At 33.2% G+C, this 22,437-nt stretch overlaps 1 protein-coding gene across 1 annotated transcript; it reads left to right on the top strand.

The window, feature by feature from the left end:
- The first annotated feature begins 20,556 nt into the window (after window positions 1-20,556).
- Window positions 20,557-21,330, top strand: LOC149578788 ((R,S)-reticuline 7-O-methyltransferase-like). Its single transcript, XM_089806088.1, has 2 exons — window positions 20,557-20,615; window positions 20,716-21,330. Exons 1-2 carry the CDS (start codon window positions 20,574-20,576, stop codon window positions 21,010-21,012), a joined length of 339 nt encoding a protein of 112 aa, XP_089662214.1. The 5' UTR covers window positions 20,557-20,573; the 3' UTR covers window positions 21,013-21,330.
- Window positions 21,331-22,437: the final 1,107 nt, after the last annotated feature.

A 22,437-nucleotide genomic window follows, 5' to 3' on the forward strand; every position in this document is an offset into this window, starting at 1 on the left:
GCATATCTTTTCTAATTTCCAATGGTTAGATCCGATATAGTGTGGTAGATAAGTGCACATTTTCTTATTTGACTAAGGGTGCTCATGTGATGAGTACTGAATCTAAATTCTCTAGATACGTGTGTTTAATCGATTAAGATATACTACACTTCCATACCATATACTAATTGTCACATTAATATATATTGTAATGATTAATAAATGTGTGTACATTGGTAATGAGGATAATAAGTAATTTTGATCCCCTTCCCTTACATGCTAGAATCACGACCTAGTCCATATGATACAACCGACATACCCTAATAGAATATTAGTATTAGAAGCTTGTTAGGATATGAGTTACCTCACTAATTTATGAGTGTTGTATCTTGAACTTTCTCTTTTGACTTGTGACGCTAACTTGAACTAGACTGTCATCTAATCTATTTGAAAACCACCTGTGACTAACATGTTACAACTAGATGACACTATCCACATGAGTCTTCAACTCCTATTCAATGATGACCTTGTTTTACAATATGTAATTTCTTATGTGACTTCATAAGCTACAAAAAAAATAAAAAATTGTTGTGTTTTTACTAGTAAAATTTAGGGCATGACACATGATCCACGATAAATTGAACAATACTAGATACTAAATTAATATGTATATCATTGTGCACATAAATGATAAAAATATATATCAAAATAAATTTATCCATAGACAAAATTTTGCACAAATATATATCAAAGATCATGTATCAATAGACAAAGTACTCAAATATATATCAAAATACATAGATCCATATACAAAATGTGGCTGATCATGCCATAAGAATGTGTATAATATCAATGTTTCTATATACAATGTGGCATATGCCATCTCAAAATGTCTCATGATGCTGGTGGACGATCAAAATATAGCCTCTTCACTGCACTAGGTGGATCAGATGCCTCCTACATCAACAAAAAAGGAAAACCCAAAGTTAGACTACTAAATTTATATGATTCTACGTATCTAACATTGAATTACTCAAATGCATAATGATATTTTTTGTAATGGAGATTAATACTATCAAAATTTCATAATAAATTCCTCTCTCGTCAACCTCCTGCGCCGGTCAAGAGTCCTCTCGAATGCCCTCGGCAATGCTGGTACCTCTCTGATTGTGGGTTGTATATGTTCAAATACCTTTGTCAGATGAATCTACAATTTAAACTATAACATTATAATTCATAGCATGCTAAATTTATAACATATTTAATCATGAATTCAAACTACAACTTAATATTGTAGGCTCCTCCTCAGGAGTGAGTGGTCACGTCATCAAATCTACATAACTGTCCCGTCAGACCTCATGTGCACTAGGAGTCTTCTATGAGATACAAAATAGTAGTTGTTAATATCACAAAAATCAGTTTTTAATTTATGTATGAAGATAAGGATATTAAAAATTAAATGATACTTATACATACAATGAGGCTCTTAGTGCGAATGGAAATCCCTGATGGTCTACAACTCGAAATCTGTATAGGCTCATCACTAGTAGTGATGCCCTATATACAATAAATAATGTAATTAAATGGGATTACCACAAACATTTTACAAGAATACATCAATAGTTAATCAAGTAGAAAGAACCTAATTGCCTTTCCTTTGTCAATATGTGCTGGCTCACCCTTCGCACTTTGTCCCTCCAGGACAGGTGCTACCTGCAAGATAAAAGAAAGATTAGCAACCATATATGCTACAATATCAAGTAGAAAAAAAAATGCGAACAAAACATAATGTACCATAGATGTCTCAAGGCCAAATGAAATGGCTGAGAGTGTGGCATCATCAATCTATCTAAGCTCCTCCTCAGTCAGCAACTAAACGTGAATGTAGATCACATACATATACAAGTCAATATGGCTTAAAAATTAAAAGTACTCTATTATAAAAATTAACTTTAAATCACATATGTCATAAAAAATATATATATATACACGTACCGACACCGAAGGAGTCCATGCCTTTGCATTCCCCCCCTCTCTCACATCAAGGTCTATAGCCTCTACGTGTGTGTCTAGTGTATCCTCGTCTAATACAAAATAATACTCAGGAAGATCACCTATGGGACCCAAGCAAATATTCTTGCACGTAATGCAAGTGTGAGGCACACAAACATGTGATGAGCTAGCCGATGATGAACTGGGACTAGCATCATCAACACGAGGAGGTAGGATTGACCTAGCCCGAGATATCATTAGGCTACTCAGCCTATGAATGGCTCTAATAGTCTGAGAGCTAGCCTCTATCATAATATCTGGATGTTGCACTCAAGGAGGAGGGGAGATATCAGTGGGGGGGACAAAAGTGCCAGCTTTCTTCCACTGGGAAGAGGGTCTATCTGAAGGAGCTCCTAGTCCTAAGCCCATGTTGGGATTCATGCTCCAATAGTTCACTTTATGTTTCAACACAAATTCAGCATATAATTTTCTAAGGAAATAAAATGTTATGTCGAAATTGCCATGTGGAGGGATATCAAAGACCATCCACCAACGATCCCAAAATTTTGCATGTATGGCATCATTTGTGCACCATTTAATTAATAGTTTGGATTTTTTTGGGTCAACTGGTAAACCCATTTTTGGGTTTGCAAAAAGGCTGGCCAAATTGTCTTTGCTTATGTTGAGGACCGCAACCTCATCATAATCCAAACCATCATCAAACATCTCGTGCATTTGATCACGCCAATGAAGAGCGACATTTTGTTGGTTTGTAAGGGTTTCAATGTTATCCACTACGGTGTTTAATGTGGATAACATAGGAGCCAATGTGGGTACATTATTATATGTTATATACAAACCTCTCAACTCAGTGAGATTTTTATTTATCAAATCCTCGATTCAAGGAAGATTATGAGGGGTAGAGGATCGTTTGGTGGAGGGTTTTGTGGGGGTACAGGATCGTTTGGTGGGGGGTTAAGAGGAATATTATTCCCTGCCTCAGTGTCATCATTCTGATCAGCCATTCCTATTGAATTGCAAAACGTAACATATATTAAAAAAAACCTTAATTTTAACCTTTTTTTTTCAAAAAAAACCCTGGATTCAACTAAAACAAACAAAATCATGCTAAAATCTATCGAATTTAGATTAAAAATTAGTTTAAAAAACAAAAAAAACTTACCTTCATATCCGATATCCAATCTTGTATTTGATATCTGGTCGCGCGCTAATACTAGCCCCCGAAATGTGAGAAATAAGGACCTACGGGTCTGTTCTTTTTTTAAATGTATGCTACAGGTATCAAATATCCGATATTATATTGGATATTTTATACTATATCGGATATCCGATATTGGATCGGATATCCGATCGCGCCCATATCTTATATTTTATATATATTATAATATAAAATACTATATTATATTATTATATTATTATAATATAATATTATTATATTATATTATTATAATGTATTATATTATATTATATTATTATAATGTATTATATTATATTATATTATTATAGTTTATAATACATTATACTTAATTATTATTATATTATAGTATAATTATTATTATAATAATAATATTATATTATATATTTAATAATTATTATATTATAGTATAATTATTATTATTATAATATTATATTATATATTTAATAACAATATTATATTATAATGTATTATACTGTTATAATATAATGTTTTTATATTATTATAATTTTATAATAATAATGTCATATAATTATCAGATATCCGATATATAATCGTATATCCAATAATATCGGATATCTGATATTAAATCAGATATCCGATATTAGATCGGATATCCGATAAGGCTCAGCCTTTCCTTCCAGTTTTGGTACCTGGATAGGTGAAAAAAAGTCAGAGCTGATTTTGAAGTGCTTTTAGACGTGTTCAAATTCTATTTTTTTCACATCACCACTTTTTGGCACACCATGATCCTGCACATACCCTTATTGTCTCAATTATCTTTATTTTGCGCTAGTTTCTAGATTTCAATTTCATTTATTCTCACACTTTGAACTCACCTTTGAATCTAATTTTTCTCAACAATCAACTAACTCATCTTTTCTAAATTTGTTTAATCATATGAGACAGAAAATTATTGTGTTATGTTTTTATTAGATCACAAAAAAAAGATGAAATATATATTGCATACATGATACTATCTTTCATGTTCCAACATTGCTTGTGATGCATTTGTTGTCATACTTGGACACTATCTATTTATATACATTGTTAAAAGAAATTTGGATCTCCATAAATTCCTAGGGATAAGATTAATTTTTATCACTTCTTCCTCTATGCGCCTTGGGTTCACCTCTCTCTTCCGTAACTTTTTGTTCTCTCTTGGACACATTATAAATGCCTATTTATCTCATTGAATCTATCTTTTCCCTTTCTCTGTATCTATTTCATAGAAGCAAAAATGTCTTTCTTTGAGGAATTTGTTTTAACTAATCTAAAACCATCAATGCAATCTATTTATACTGAAATATGATATTGCTTGTGTTATATGATCAAGCTAATTAGGATGCAGTTGTTAGATGAACTCCACAACCATTGGATTCCCCCAAAGTTATATGATGACTTAGAAAACTATTATCTCAATTACAATTAGACAAAAAAAAATTATATGTAATGTCCTGTGTGATAATGTAGAATACATTATTTCAATTTCAAGGAGCCTCAATAAAATCTTTATTCCCAAAAACCATCCCACCCATAGCATTCTCCATATGCCCTTTTCACCTAAAAATGTGACTAAAATGAAAATGTATCATAAAAACCAAACATTTCAATCAAAACAAACATGTACATCTAAAATCCTTACACAATTACCAGATATTATTTTAGAATATTTACTATTCATAACTAGACTAATGGAAAGCTTGTTTATTGAATTATCTATGAGCACAAAATGATTTTTATAGAACCTTGTTGGGTGATGCGACGCGCTCCCCTGCCCACAGGTGGTTAATTATGTGGTGTTCCATGTTCACTAACAGTCATGGCTTTTGGTGCAACGGCAAGTGGGCCCTACAATTGGTATCAGAGCTAGTTTTGGCTTGGTCATGGGTTCAAATCTCCCCGGTGCCATCCCGACCCGCGTAAGCACCTGGTATGCGCATCGAGGGGGAGATTGTTGGGTGATGCGACGCGCTCCCCTGCCCACAGGTGGTTAATTATGTGGTGTTCCATGTTCACTAACAGTCATGGCTTTTGGTGCAACGGCAAGTGGGCCCTACAAACCTTTGCTTTAGATGTAGAACATAGTATAGAGAACCTATATTGTACCCATAGGGAATAATTACCATCTCTATGTCTTTTTCTTCAAAAAATATTCCAGTAACATATTAAAATTCTTGACATTTAGATCCACATCATTGTTTCAATTTTTCCTTAAGCTCTTCAAATTTTATAGAAGGTTCCAAAATGCTAGAACACCAACCTATTTTTGTCTTGTTCTTTGTACTAATTATGGCATAATTATCTAAGTTGGGAAACAATTCTTTCTTCCAAAAGATGTCAAATATATCCCCTTAAATTGTATGCAGTATAGGATTTTAACTTAATAAAAAAGAAAATGTTTGGCAAATCTAATAAAAACTACAACACAATAATTTTGTGTTTCATATAATTAAAAAAATTTGAAGATAAGAGTTCATTGTCTATTGAGGATAACTACAATTAAAAGAAATCCTGAAGCATGAGCATTAATGAGATTGAAATTAGAAAATTTGGAAAAAAAATTTAAAAATCATAAAAGATAGCATATTATCTATGTTTTTCACTCAATACAATCTAATTTCTTTAAAATAGATAAAAATAGATATTTCATATTTTGCAATATAAAATGATGCATCAAATTTATATGTGCATTTGAATCTCCACCATACTTAGTAGCCCACAAGTCCATATAAAATATCTAATATTAATCTCTTTATGTTTCTAGAAATAACAAATGAAAGATACAACTACAACTACAATATGATTTAAAAAAAGTGATATATAGGGATTGTGAATAAGAACTTTGTGTGCATGTGTGCTTGCATGTCTGCATGCAGGCATGCGCACGCGTGTGCGTAAGTGCGTGCGTGTGTGTGTGTGTGCATGCATGCGCGCCCACGAGAGAGAGAGAGAGAGAGAGAGAGAGAGAGAGAGAGAGAGAGTTGATTTATAAATATAGAATTATTTTATATAATTATGATAAACTATAAATATTAAAAACCTTTTAAAAATTATTTAAGGTTAGTTTTTTAAATGACACTCATAAGTTTTTGCATAAATTATTATCCTAAAATATGAACTTTTAATTTAAGGTAGCTATCTAAAATTGACAATTATTTGGATATCAAGCATTGACATTAGTAACATTACATTTAAAATGTTTTAGAAGTATTGGGTGCACAAATTTATATAAATGTTAACATAAATATTAATACTACTAATATTAAAGTTAAAAAAATAGCAAAAATTTCTCATGAGACTTGTGCAATGACTAGATCAAAGAGAAAGAGTAGTGTCACATTATTTTATACCTTACTCAAATGTAGATAATAGACTAATTAGCACACATAAAGTAATCATATTTGGTGAGATTGTGATTGATAATAATGCTACACTACCCTGCATCACTTTATACCTTATTCTAACATAGATAATAGACTAATTGTGGAATTCTTGTGCCACCTTAAACATCAGACGCTATTAAAAAAACTATCAACATTATATTTTAGTGGATGTGCATGCCTAGTATTGAAGCTCTTATTTGACACAATCTGGGAAGATGTTATCAAAGGTGGTGGAATTTGGATTTGATATTTAAAATATTTTTTTTAGATAAGCCTTAATTCATGAGATGACATAATTAATAATTTTATTAAATAATTAATTTATTTTATCAATATTTTATGTCTCTTTTAAATTCATTTACTTTACCTATTTTTTTATGTTTAAGATGTTAGATTGTGGTGATTGATTAGGAAAGTATTGTACATACTTCATAAATTCTTTGGGGCTTGGGGCATCACCCCGAAAAAATAAATTTGGGCCCTATTCTATCAAGATTTTGGGCCGACATGTAATTATTATTTATATACCTAAAGTAGTAAAAATACTTGTATAAAAGAACTTAGGGTTAGGGATTGTTTCATATTTGTGATGCAAACTTGGTTCTTGTGGTAGTATTGAGTTGTAAGGGGTTACAGATTGTAATCAAGTTATAAACACTAGATTGTAATAATATCAAACTTTCTGTTTGGTGGACGTAGCCCAGGGATTGGGTGAAACACGTTAAATCTTGGTGTCTTGTGTTATTTTATGGGTGATCTATTATTTTTTGTTATAGTTTACATTTGCATGTAATTTTTATTTCTATCCCTAGTTTAATCCTAACATAAGTTTCTATATTTTTGATACATAAGAAGTTAGAAATGCATTGCATATCCTTTTAGATTTTGGATACATGTCTACTTGAGCAGTTACACATGCTTTATATATACTTTCATATTTTAAACATAGTAGTTTCTTTGATAGTTTGAAACGATGTCCACCTAAAGCCACAACATTTGACAAAATTCTTGTATCATTTACCAATGACATATGGGAGGGAAAAAAACCTTTGGTATACTTTGATGGATGTCCATGTCCTATTCCAAAGCTCCCATTTTCACACAAGTAGAAAGCATACTCTCAAATTGTATTTTATTAAATTTTTCAATAGCATAAATAATAAATCAATTTTATACATATGTTTGAATCATGGAATTCCATTAGATGGTCCCAAATTTAACTACTCTATCTTACAACTCACATGGTACATTATTTCTTGACCATTTTGAACACCAACCTATAGAGCATTTACAACTATAATATCAAATAAAAAAATAAAAATCATTTCATTGTGCCCTATTCCAAAGTTCTCATTTTTTCTTAGGTAAGGAGGATGATGCCAGAATTGTAATATTGGTTCTATACCAACAATCATAGTTTTGGTTACATAAAGTATCATAGGGAGCAAACCCATACAATAAGAGAAATAGAAAGATCATAAAAAGTTAACATCAAGTTGAAATGAATGGCACAAAGGAATTCACAAGAGGTGAATTGAAAGGGATTTTGAAAGGAGCCACAACCAAAGGGACCCAAGTTCCTGAACCTACAAGATTAAATTTTGAAAAATGTAGGTGTTGAGGCAGGAACCCCAAACTAGAAACCAATGAATACCCCTTTCTCTTGAGAAAAGAGAGACAAGGAAGGGAAATAGAGTAGGAAACCAATAGAAGAAACTAAAACTCTAGCAATCCCAAAAGACAACAATATTCCTTCAAAATTGAATGAAAAAGATAAAGATTGACATGAAGGGAAACCATAAAATCCAAAAACAAAAAAGAGGAGAATAAAGGAGAGAGAAACTCTCAATGCCACATTTAGGAGAACTCTTATTGCATTATGGGAATAGGAATGGTTCGCCCAACCATAGAGGAGGTCAAAGAATTCCTCACGACAGAGGCTAGCTTCATAAGAGACCAATATAATAGATAACTAGCAAGTACATAAGGGTTTAATAAGTATCCCTTAAGTAACCAAAGTAGAGAAACACATGTCTCTATAGAAAATGAAATTAGTATTTCATCAAATAACCCTTAGACCTCAATAGAAAGGGGCATCTCTTCAAAATGGAGCAATGGAGAGGAAAAACTCAACAAAGAATATCTCTTGCAAAATAGGGAATTCTTCCAAAACCTAACAAGAAAAATTGAAGTAATCTCCAAACTATAAAACACACCCTTAGAGAAATATGTCACCTCCATAAATAGAAGCTCTACCTCAATAGGAATAGAGTGTAAAAGATATAATAGTTAAGGACCACCATCAAACTTGAAACTCTGCAAGAGGCTGCTCAAAATCCATAGGAGGAACTTCACCTCAATAGAAGTCTCCCCCATCTAGATATTTTTTTAAAAAATATTCCAAAAGGAAGAAAGGAAACTACCATGACAAAGAGCTAGGGTCTTGATGGCCACAAAAGAAATCATAGAATCCCCAACTTGACTATATCCAACCCCCAAAAAAAGGAAAAAATTCACTTAGGCCATGAACCCGCCAAAGGGAAAGAAAATGCATCAATCGGGTTTGACGAGCATTAGAGAAGAATCACTGCGACTACTGTCCTCCGATTATTAGAGCGTGACATATTAGAGATTGAGTTTGTGTCATTGCATTGTCCCCACTTATGAAAATGCCAATTTTTTCTTTGACCATTGTCCACGCCTTTTAATTCCTTAACATTAAACGTCGTCATTTACGAACAGCATACGACCACTATCCCACGTGAAACAACCATTGAACACGCTGAAACGACCATTGAACATGAATGAAGCCTGTTTTTCTTTAAGAAGAAAATCAATGTTCTGATTTACTGTTTATTAACTATATATATATATATTGTTTTCATGTTTAAATCAGTCACTCTTAGACATTTCATGCTTGAAAAAATAAGTAATTTTGACTATTTAACACTTTTAGTCTAGGAATCAAACCTTAGCACGTGATGTTTAAGCCATCTGCTTTAACTTTTTGTTGAATTTCTTTCCATTAAATATGAACCAAATCAAGTCTTTTAAAATTCTTATTTAAAAAATAAAGTTACGTTTTTATATTATTTATTATTTATTAATTATATTTATTACTTTCGTGTTTAAATCTAATTAGATGTGAATGAAACTAAGTCTTTAAAAAAAATTATTTAAGAAAGAGAATCATGTTTTTATATCATTTATTATTTATTAACTATATTTATTGTTTTCATCACTAAATCTAAGTAGACCTTTCGTCCAATTTATTTCTAATAGACACGAAAGAAACCAAATCATGATGATGATGAAGATAGATACAGTTGTATCTTTTTTTATGGATGGATATGATGTTCTTGAAGACATTCCAATGTGGTGTGGAATCCATTATATCAAACTTAATCATAACAAAATTATTTTATCTTATTTATTTTTCTTAATTTAATTCTATAGAAAACAATGTTTTACTAGTACTTATGTAGACAAGAGATGTAGAGAGACTTGTTGGATATTATCTTGATGGAATGTATCGAAGGTTTGATGAGCGTGTGTGCATGCAATTCGTGGATACCTGGACTAACAAAAAGGTGATTGTTAATGGGGTTTCCTTAAGAATTATAATTGAAATCATTACAAATGTGGGTGGCTTTTCTCTTGAAGGTAGGAGCTAGTATAAGCAACCTAAAGTCTCGGATGAAGTGAGCCTATGGAAATTTTTTTGCCCTAAGGAAGAACTTATGCACATGTGTGGTGACCTTTCTAGAGAGGATCTCTCGGTGGCCTGGTATGTTGTGTGGTATGCTATCATGCAATATGTCATGTTTGAGGATCATTTTCAAGTGCTTTATTATTACCGCTTCCCCAACTTAAACCATGAGTTAATCTCCTTTCTATATCTCACTTTGCATTCTATGGAAGATTGTCTTTTTAATGTTCTGAAGAAGAGGGAAGATGGGAAACCTTTTTATGTTATTCACCAAGCCTTTATGTTAAAGCTTTATAAGTTTCAACAAGTCCTAAATCCTCCCTTCCTTGTGAAAACTTTGGTCATCTCCACCCCTCAAGTATTGAACAACTTGAGCCCTGGGTGGGCCTTAAAAAAATCTATTAAAAAATCGCTTGGTACTAGGAAGGATGCTAGTGTAATAGACTTAGATATTGATACTAGTAGGAGCAATAAAGTTACTAGGAGGTCAAGCAAGAGGCTCAAAATAGAAAAATTTTGAACCCCGCCCAAAGAGGATGTGAGCATGGAATCCATGGAGATGGAGACCAAATCCACCAAGAAGTAGAAAATTAAAAAGATACACCTTGGCTCCTGAAGTAAAGACAATCCTAGCCCATCCCGCATATTTGATACACAGTAACCATTCCCTAGAAAAAAGTGTGGATGGTCATATCACTTCCCCTTTGAAGAATACTTAGAAGGGTAGGGAGATGGTAGAAGGTCCCCTCAGGAGAAAGACAAGGGTAACAACAAGATGGATAGGCTAGAGAAATCCATGCATGAGTTTGTGGATAACGAAGAGGCATTATACATGAAATTTGAGACCCTTGTTGAGTATACCACCAAGCTTATGCATTCGACGACCACTACTCTGTATCTTCTATAAGTTAGGAATGAAAAGAAGGACATGGGAAAGGAAAGAAAATCCACTCACTCACTCTACAGCGTCCTGGTGGAGAATGTTGGGTGATGCAACGGCTCTCCTGCCCACAGGTGGTTAATTATGTGGTGTTCCATGTTCACTCTTTTTTCTCTCTACATAACAACTACCCTTGTGGCTGCTTATATAGTAGCAAGTCCCACAAAACCACCAAGTGGTATTACATAAACCATGTGCTACCTAACCCACTGACCCCACATTTAATATTGGGAATTTAATTCTTTTCCCCAATATTAAATAATTACATAAAATATTATCACAATGTTACAATACAACTCATCAAGTATATCCCATGGGAATCTTTACATGTTGCACGTCCATCTAGGTACAACATTACATAATAACATAAAATAATAAAATAACAATATTATGCAATGTGTGCAACACCCATTATCTCAACAATCTCCCACTTGTTGTATACATTGCATAGGGTCAATCTATAGCCACATAAATGAACAAGGGAACAATCCCTCCTAGCACATCCACCATCATGGATCAAAATACACCTCTAGATGTAAACTGTGCAAGTATGATCTCCTCCATAAAACCCCAACAAGAAGCCTCAACAACATCCAAACCATACCATATAACTCATCATGGATGTAAGCCTCTCACAAGAATATCAAACTCAATAAACCATTCCTAAACCAAGGAATAACCATTCCTAATCCAAGGAATATGCCCAATATAAAACCATCTCCCAAACTCAACCAGCATAACAACATATGCACATGGAGATAACCAATGCTAAACCATCTCTCAAATGAACCCTCCAGAACTAACTCATGTACCATAGCTCAAGATCCATATCCATGAAAGACAAGCATAAATATAATGCAACTGAGAAAAACAATGGGCTATACCTCTCAAGTAGCAAACTGACGAGTAGACCAAGAGTGGGCAATGAGAATGCTCATCAAGATACCCAAGTCTCCAACCAAGACTCATCTAAGAACAATCTCCTCTCAAGTCCATATCAAGTGACTGCCCCTCGGACTTTCTGTTGAAACCATCAACCATCCCAACAAATACTTCTCTAATCCAAGAGAAATCAGCATCACCACCGTCTCTAAGTATCCATGAGCACCTATAACCAATCAATCCATGCCAACGCCAAATGCAACATAGCAATATCATGAAGTATCCAGCTTATGATCAGTGTACTCAATACCAAGAAACTAAACCAAGATCAATGTCAATGTTCCAACCATGGCCTCAGGAACATAAACATGACAACATGATCTTACCATCTCAACTAAAGAGATAACATGCTCCACATGAACATACTATAACATGTCACAACTCTAAACGCGTATCAAGAGTATACCATGACATAATAATGAAACCATCCTCATACCAAGGATAACATGCCAAATAAAAAATATAAACCACACCTTTGCCAAGAACCCTATGAGTCCTCAAGATGCAACCATCTCCACACACCATGAAGAAAACCATCTCCACATACCATGAAGATAACGAAGAACTCCATGAGTCCTCAAGATCTAACCATCTTCAAACACCATGAAGATAAAAAGTGCACCATGCAAATGTCAAAGATGCTTCTGCAGCAACAGGATCTAAGACAAACCTCCAACATCTGCAAACACTCAATAAATATATCAATGCCAAAAAACTTCCACTCAACCATGGTACCAAGTCACCTATGGCATCATAAAATCCATCCTCTGCAAACCAAGAAGATATAAACCAAACCAGGAACTAATCCTGCACTGTCACCCCATCACTGTCACAAGCTCCCACTAAACTGTGTATCCAAGCTATCCATGACATCATGATGAAAAAACTCATCCTCTAACCATGAGAATCAACCAAGGCATCAAACCATCAAAGAACTCAAAGTGCACATCATGAGCTCGTCAAAAGAAACCAAATAACCATGATCCTCAACCAAGAAGATATACCACCATAACTAAATCAGAAATCCAAGCTAATGAACATCAAGGATGTACCTGTATAACCAATCATGTCATGCCAAAATCCATGGCACCATTATCACATCCATGAACCGAGCATCTGGCTCTCAATATGTCCAACCTGTCAGCATAAAATAGTCAACCACAATCCTCCACCATGACTGTACCTGGTAACAACATCTCATCCCTTCTACATGAAGAAAATAGTAAATCATGTGACTTAGGGCATAGACAACCCAAATCCAAGTCACCAATCTGAATATACATCAATAATGAAAGATCAATGGGCAAAGACAACCCATAACCAAGGTTTAAATGCAACCTACAAGTATAGACCACTTACAACACTACACAACTTGTAGACCCAACAAGTCATCATGCATATCCAAATCCAAACATTGATAACCATATCATCATGAGACCAATCTGAAATATAAACTGATTATACAATGACATCAAAACTTAAATCTTCTAATGCCATAAACTCACAATGTTACCATAGTCAAAATATACTTATAAACTATTCAGATCAATATATCAACAAATAAATCATGCCAAACCTACACCAAATTTGAACCAATGTGTAGAGATCTCCAAGAGCTTTCTGTTGACTACTCGAAGTCCAAAATCCGACTCCGTATGCCCAAGTTATGCCCTAATCCGTGCTCAAAATAAATAACATCTGACTTTAGGGCTCTTAAAACCTGATAAAATCTCAAAATCACAAAACCAATCCTATAGCATCTTGTAGTGCTCTGAATTAGCTTTCCAACGCCTATAAGAACTCTAAAATCCAATATTCTGAGAGAAAGTTATAGCCGTTTTACTAAGACAGTCTTTTTACCATTTTCAGTACGATTTTTCATTTTTTATTTTTTTCAGTGATGAAAATTGCGATGGGATTAAATTTGACGGCCATCATGGGCTGAAACCAAAAAACTCTTTCATTTCCTCTGAACATGGGCAAACTAGGGCATATTATATATCAAAATTTATGGAAATGTCGACCCGGATCCAATGGTGAGGTCTGTTTTTACCCAGGAGGTCATTTCTGCAAGCTACCCCCCAAAACCCTCATTTAAATGAAACATCCGAAAAATTCTTTTGTCCAACAATTTCACATGCCCAAATATTTTAACATCCCACCATAACAGCAAATCCAAAAACCTCAGATCTACAATAAATCATTCATATATCTTGCCCTTTTCTTTTATCCTCTCATGCATTCCCATGGATTCAATCTAGGGTTACAAATAATAAACCATAGCTCTGATACCACTAGTATGCGCGTCGAGGGGGAGATTGTTGGGTGATGCGATGGCTCTCCTGCCCACAAGTGGTTAATTATGTGGTGTTCCATGTTCACTAATAGTCATGGCTTTTGGTGCAACGGCAAATGGGCCCAACAAAGAACTGGTTCACAACCTTGCTAGAAAAATCTGTGAAGGAGGAGGATGATGGGGTTGGAAATGACCCATGAGATAAAGAGGGGAACTAACCCTTGTGTTGATGTCTTTTTTGGATGTTTTGGTATTTTATATTTGTGCTCAGTGGGGCTAATCTGTATAAGTTGAAACACTACCATAACCATAGTAGCACTTGTAATATGTGATGCTCGTATGTTTTTTATTTGAATCAGTTTGATATTATGTGCATTTCTATGGATGTTGGTAGTAGTAAGGACCTTGATCATTATTGTGAAGATAGGTTTTTTTAATGTTTAAAAAAGCTATAAGATGAATTTCTGATGAATGACTATTGGCTGGCCTCCAGGCTATCGTACTCTGGGGTCAACCCCCCCTTTTATGGTTGCTTTTTAATACATCAAAAAAAACATGCATGTGTAAAATCCTCACATACTTATCAAACCTTTTTTTTTAGAATCTTTATTAATCATAACTATAGTAGTAGAAAAGCTCATTTACTAGAATATCTACGAGCATGAGATAACATTTAAAGCACCTTTGTTTTATATGTAGGTCATAGTATAGCAAACCTCTATTTTTCTTGTAGAGGATAAATACCATATCTATGTTTTATCTTAATAAAATATTCCAATAAGACATCAAAATTCTTGACATTTAAAGATTAGTACCAATTTCATGGTTTTTCCTTAAGCTCTTCAAAGGTTGCATAAGTGTCATTCACATATCATGATTTTGCCAATTTTATCACAAGGTTCCAAAGTGCTAGAACAACAACCTCTTTGTCTTGTTCTTTCTATAAATTATGGCACAATTGTCTAACTCTGGAAACAATTCTTGCTTGCAAAATATGTCAAATATAGCCCCTAAAATTGAATGCTAGTTGCAATTTTAACTTAATAAAATATAAAACATGTGAAAAATCTAATAAAAATACAACACAATAATTGTGTGTTGCATATGATTAAACAAATTTGAAGATATGAGTTTGTTGTCTGCTGAGTGTAATTATAATTAAAGGCAAGTTCAAAGCATGAAAATTAATGAGATTAAAATTAGGAATTTTGGAGAAAATAAAAAATTATAAAAGATAGCATATTATCTATTTTTTCACTCAATACAATCTAATTTATTTAAAATAGAAATTTCATATTTTACAATACATAAAGATGTAACAAATTTATATGTGCACATGAGTCTTCACCATACTTAGTAGTCCACGAGTCCATATAAAATCTCTAATATTCATCTCTTTATGTTGAGGCATGTGTTGCTAGCAATGAGAAATGAAAGATGCAACTACAACTACAATTTGCTTTAAAAAAGATGATATCTAGGAGGGAAGGAAAGGGGGTGGGGAGAGAGAGATTGATTTTATATAATTATGATAAACTATAAATATTTAAAAACTTTTTAAAACTACTTAAGGTTAATTTTTTATTTATAAAATAATTTATATTACAATAACTCAGTTACATATTTATAAAAAGAATACATCATATAAATGATGCTCATAATTTTTTACATAAATTATTATCTTAAAAAATGAACTTTTAGTTTAAGCTAGCTATCTAAAATTGCCAATTATTTGGAGATCAAGCATTGCCATTAGTAACATTACATTTAAAATGTTTTAGGAGTCTTCATTGCACAAATTTATGGAAATGTTAACATAAATATTAATACTGCTAATATTAAAGTTAAAAATAGCAAAAAAAAATCATTAGACTTGTGCAATGACTAGATCAAAGAGAAATAGTTGTTTCACAATATGAAAATCATAGTTGTGGGATTTTAACATGAAGACAAGGGCACATAAAGTAACAACGACACATTGCGTCTGGTTCTTAACATAAGTTCTTTATTGTTTTTTATAGGTAGGTATTGTAGCAAGTAGTTTTTTTATTTATTTATTATAGGAAGGTGTTGTAGCAATAATATGGAATATAGTTGAGTAATTTGCTTGTCCATGGATATTCATTGTATTATATCGACATATAATTGTAACAATACATAATTTGATTTTTTGAAAAAGAACAACAATTTCAAAGAAAATGAGGGCACGGAGAAAGACCATGTGTTCGCATTAGCATCTATTGCACCAACAATCAATTTCACTAAAATTAAACTTTGAGCAAAAGATTGTAAATATAATGATCAGGTAAATGACGATAGTTATGGGCTTATCCATCGTTACTGTTAACATCTCTTTGAATTGACTATTCATTAAATATAAACTTTACCTAATATCAACATTCCATAGATATCAAAATTGAGTCTCTTTTAACTTAAATCACCAATCATTTTAACAAACTCACCTTTCTTAGAAATGGAAAAAAAAAAAAAAAAAAAAAGTTTCAAAAGGGCAAAGAATTAACAATCCATTATATTAAAAGTTATAAAATTATAAAATAATCAAATCAGAACCATTAACGTATTGAATATTGTTATTAATTAGTCACATATGATTTTGGGATCTAGCATGTATTGAAACAGACACATCAGAAGCAAGTTAATGTTACTTCATGCACTTAATTTTTCAAACGTGCATATCACAACTCAAATCCTTTCAATTAAAAGAAAAAAATGAAAGGAAAAAAATGCCTAACAAATCAAATATATATATATATATATTACAATGAAGAGACACTCAATGACAACAACAGTTGTGACAGTAAACATAAAAATAGAATTTTTTTAAGAGTGATATTGTGACAAATGAGAAAGTTGCATGAATGTTGAAATTGGAGATAACTGAAATAGGCATAAATGTTGTTACCAATGTTACAAGGAAATGCATGGACATTTGGCTGGAAACGTGTGACACATATGCTACATTTTCTTTGCACTTGGCAAGTAGCAACAACTACTTCTGAGAAACCTTGACAACTGCTATGCAAAAAGTCATCAAAATTAGCATTGCAATAGAAACTTTTTCTTAACTGACTTTTGAAAATCTAAGATGATCTTCGATATGTAAACCTAATTGAATCCTGTAAACCTTGCAAGTTGTTCCCAGGAGCCAATGAAAAGCTATCAAAAACTCAAAACTTACAAACACTCTCATGCTAACCCTGATGATATGAAACTTAGAATCCCACCTCAGCATAAGTTTGATGTCTTCTACTTTGTCACCATGATGAACACCCTAAAGATTGAAACAATTAGAAAATGGAAAATGTTCTTTGGTATGTCCAAACCATAGGATCTGATTCTTCATCAAAGTCAATCATAAAACCCCAACAAATGAAAGAGAAACTCTTGCCGCCAAAAAAGAGAAACCACAAGCAGGTTTGGAAAACATAAAGTTTTGGCAACGACAACCATGGGGCCTCTAAAATATGATGCAAAAAAGACAGAAAATGACACATAATTCCTCCTAGGAGCAGTAGTTCTATAGGATCTATTATGGAAAGCTTGGATTTGATTGAAACTCCTAAAAATTATAATATTACCATCGGTTTTGAAAATATCTCACATAGTGGCAAAAACCCTTTTCAAAACCTGCAAAATTAAAGAGGATTCTGTAGAATATGTGCAAAATCTAATGAGTATTCAAAAGTTTAAAAAACAGAAATATTCAGTGAGTTGTTAAGCTACTGCTGCAAAAAGATCTGCTCCTATCAATGACTTAGACTGAGATGCCATTGCTAACTCTAATTAAATTCAATAAACTTTCTCTAATTAGTAATTTGACAAAGTATGAGACATTCACATCTTGGGGGGAGAAGGTAAAGAAGATGTGGAGCATGTAGGAGAAGAATTGATGAAGTAGAAGACTGAAATTCCATAGCTATCTTTAATAAATTTTGTTTTCCTTTCAACTCAGATAACAAGAAGATGTTCAACTCAACACTAGTAATCAACTCAACTGTTCTTTCAATGGTGACACGAACACTTCAATGGTTATGCCTGAAACCCTCATCCTTTGTCTTTGTGAAACATCTCTAGCTGACCATATTACACAGCTAGGCACTTGTTTTCATGAACACATCATTAGTTAACAAAGATAGACCAACACCTAAGTACTTCGACTATTTTTGATAGGAAACCTAAAAAATTAAAATAATTAAAATTGATGAGACATAAATGACTTGATATTTGGCTACATTTGTGATCAATCTTTGAGTTTATGTAGAGTTGAAAACTTTGGGTACCTGTAGGGTTTAGAGAAAACTTGCCTTCAATAGATCTCCAAATTCCATTTCTCTTGAGGCTCAGATCCTAACTGGTAACAGCCACCTTCTCCTTATGTTTCTATTTTACTTTCCTCACACCATTTTTCTCTAGTTGTTAGTGCAGGGATTATGGTTTCTCTTTTATTAGTTTTGCTAACATAAATTCTAGGTGTCAAATTTTGATAACTGTAGCCTAGACTGTGATATTTTTTATGTCGTAAACCATACATACAAATACTCATTCAAAGAGTACGGTAGCTTGCCATGTAGACATGGATGGAAGAAGCTCACGCAGAGGCACGACACAGACAACAAAGGTGAAGAGAAATTGGTAGCAGTCCATCCATCAGGATAGGGAAAGGATGGACCGATTCTCGTTAATCATTCACAACAACGTGTGCGAGGCAGCCATAGCTAAAGGTAGAATATGGTGATGGTGCAGAGCCTTCATATATGTGACAGTTTTAAAAAGGATATGGGTATTTATTTAACGGATTTTTAAATGTTTTGTTTGATATGTGATTGTAGTGTTGGTTTCTATGTTCAAATAGGAGGATGCAAAGGCAAATGAAGCTACCCTTTTGACTCTGCTCAACCTTGCAATTAGAAACTAGCACAAAATGAAGCTTCCAATCCATCTAAACAAGTTGTAACATTCAAAACACGTTATTGCTCGGGGTAAACAAAACATACAATTGTCCAGATTGCAGATTGCTTAGCATAATTGAGATGGTATTAAAAAGCACAATTCAACAATACCAGGCGACTGGTGAGGAGGCTTAAAACTGACAAAATATTGATGTGAGTGCTCCAAATAATGTAATCCTTTGGATTGGCGATATCGTTAATGCCAGAATCAAACTTTTCACAGCTCAGATGAATCTGAAGAGAGCCAAGAGGAACTTCCTCAACATTCCCCAAAATAACTCGGCACAACATCGCATATTGTTCCCCATTAATGTCCAAGTCTGAAAATGGAACACTATAAAGAATAAGCAATAATAGTCAGTCAAACATTCCTTTGACTTCTAAAGAATATGCATATAACCAAGACAAAATTTCAAAATCTCGAGGATAAAAAAGAACACAATCTTTTCTCTCTGCACAACACAAAGTTCTAGTTTAGGTTTTTCTAACTTGCTCTTTAAACAAATAGAAAATATCAAATGTAGAATTTTCTAGCACTAAACTATTTAGATTTTTCTAGACTAAGATTTTTCTAGAAGAAGCTGAGATTTTTCAAGAAATTTCTATTGTGAAAAAGGAAAAAGTCTAAAATTGAGGGGAGAATGATAAGATATGTCAGATTATGAGAAGATACTGTTACATATTGTTAGACAAATTTATTTTAGTTTTCTAATTATATTAATAGTGGCTGTAAAGTTTGGAAAGTTGTCTTATCATATTAAAAGGCAACTCATAGCTGTAGCACGGCTACAACCCATAAGATTGGAAATAAATAATTTTTTTTGTTAAATTAGTAAAAAATCAGGAGAACTAGAGAAAATAGAAAGTTTTTGCGATGAAAGCCATCTTGTCTAAGTACGACGGTTTTCGCGGCTTGAATTCCCTGGTCAACGTGGGGGCTGGCATCGGAGTCACTCTCGCACAGATCGTGAAGTCGTATCCGAGTATAAATGGCATCAACTACGATCTCCCCCACATCATAGCTACGGCTCCACACTTCCTGGGTATGATACGTTTTAGGATACAATTGACTCGCCCTCTCCTTCATGGCCTCAAAATGTAATCATTTTCTAACTTGCAAGGGTGAAGCATGTGGGAGGCAACATGTTCAAAGATGTGCCATCCGCAGACGCTGTATTCATGAAGGTCGCTGCTTGGCTTGCTTTTGTACAATTAAAGTGGAGTGTTTTTTTTTTGGTGTTTTTTTAATCTGGATCTTCTCGTTTATTTTCTTGAAAGATTACAGTGGACATTGCATGATTGGTCGCATGACGACTACGTGAAGATTCTGAAGCAATGCAGAAAGGTGATTCTAGAGAATGGGAAGGTGATAATTGTGGATGCGGTTCTGAATGCCCGAGAGAAGATGGTGATGGATTCCACTTTTGGTCTTGTGTTTGATTTGCTCATGCTTGTGCTCAGCTCAGGAGGGAGAGAGAGAAGTGAGGAGTGGAAGAATTTGTTGGTGGAAGTAGGATTTCCTCGGTTCAATGTCATTGCCTTGCCAGCGTTGCAGTGTGTAATTGAAGCTTTTCCTTGTTAGCCGCTCTGTTAAATGCATGTGTTGAAGTTAATGTTCTAGGGGTAGTCAATAATAATTGTTGCACATGTGGCAAGTCTTATTGAGTTGCTGGCAACACAAGTTTAGTTCAGGATTGAATCAAAGAGTTTTAGTTTGAATCAAGTTCTTGTTGTAGATGTGTTAAGTTAGGTGTCCAGTTAGTGTCAAGTTTATGTGTTGTCAATCATGAAGTAGTTTGTTGTTAATTTAATTAAGAGTCATTTAGGAATGTTGTTGAGTCAAGCTATAGTATAAATTGGCATCTATCATTCAATAAAAAAACAAGCTGGAAGTTCTTTCTTTCTCCTCTTCATTTCTGTTGTTCTATTTTTCCAATAGCATTCTAATTTTAAATAGACCCATCAAATTTAAAGATATTTTCGTAGTTAATTTATATTTTTTGAAAGTTCTATATTTTTAACAAATTTTATAATTTTGAATAATACCATTTATTGACAATTCTATTGGTTCTGAAGAAATAAAGCAATGACATCTTTCACTAAAAATAGACATTAAAAGGTATAGATGCCAGCCTATACAATTATGAGAATAAAAATGGATATTACATGGTGTAGATGCAAGCACATGGCCACATTAAATTGATATTATGTTAGCATGAAATGGATATTAATAGGAGCCTTTGGTATTTTTGTCTACGGAATTTACTCTGCTTAGATACAACCACCATTTCTCATAGCTATGATCAAGTTAGGATATACAAAATAAATTCAACGAAGATGCAAAAAAAAATTCTGTGTTAAGCCCTTGAGAATACCAAATGAAAGGCTAGTTATTGAAAATGTCCTTTCTTATTGAATTCAGCTAAATAGTTTTGTTAGTTCTAAATTAACTCTTTATTAATGTTCTTATGTGCAAACTGCACACATAATCTCTTGAGTCATTCACATTTTTAAGATAGAGTGCTAATCTGTCTAAACTCAATTGTGTCAAGGCCTTTTCTTCTCGATAAGGAAAAATTAGTATAGAGACATTTTTCATCTTATCTCAAGGTATGCTGAATTTTTGATAGGATGCGAGAATTTTTTTATAGCATAAATTTGAATAGTTCTCATTCTCACCCTAGATCTGGTTCATGCTTTATGAATAAGGTTTTTCATTTCTCTATTTAATCATTTACTCAAGCATTTTCAATGAACTTAAACCCTCATCCCCTCTTGGCAAAGAATGGACTAGCTAAGATTTTAAATACAATGTTATTAAATATATAATTTTAGCACAACAAGGTTAGGTATTTTCTTGTTGTTTGAGATCTGTAAATACTTTGACTATTTGCAACTCCAGCTTCTATTGTCCTACATTTTTTCTTAGAATTTTTTGATACCCATTATCTGCATCATTCAAGTTATGTGTACTAGAGGATTGACTGGTGTTTCGAGGCTCTTGCGT

The sequence above is a fragment of the Cupressus sempervirens genome, chromosome 1 (assembly GCF_028749045.1).
Source record: "Cupressus sempervirens isolate cs-2001-9-10 chromosome 1, ASM2874904v1, whole genome shotgun sequence".
In the NCBI taxonomy this organism is placed as follows: Eukaryota; Viridiplantae; Streptophyta; class Pinopsida; order Cupressales; family Cupressaceae; genus Cupressus; species Cupressus sempervirens.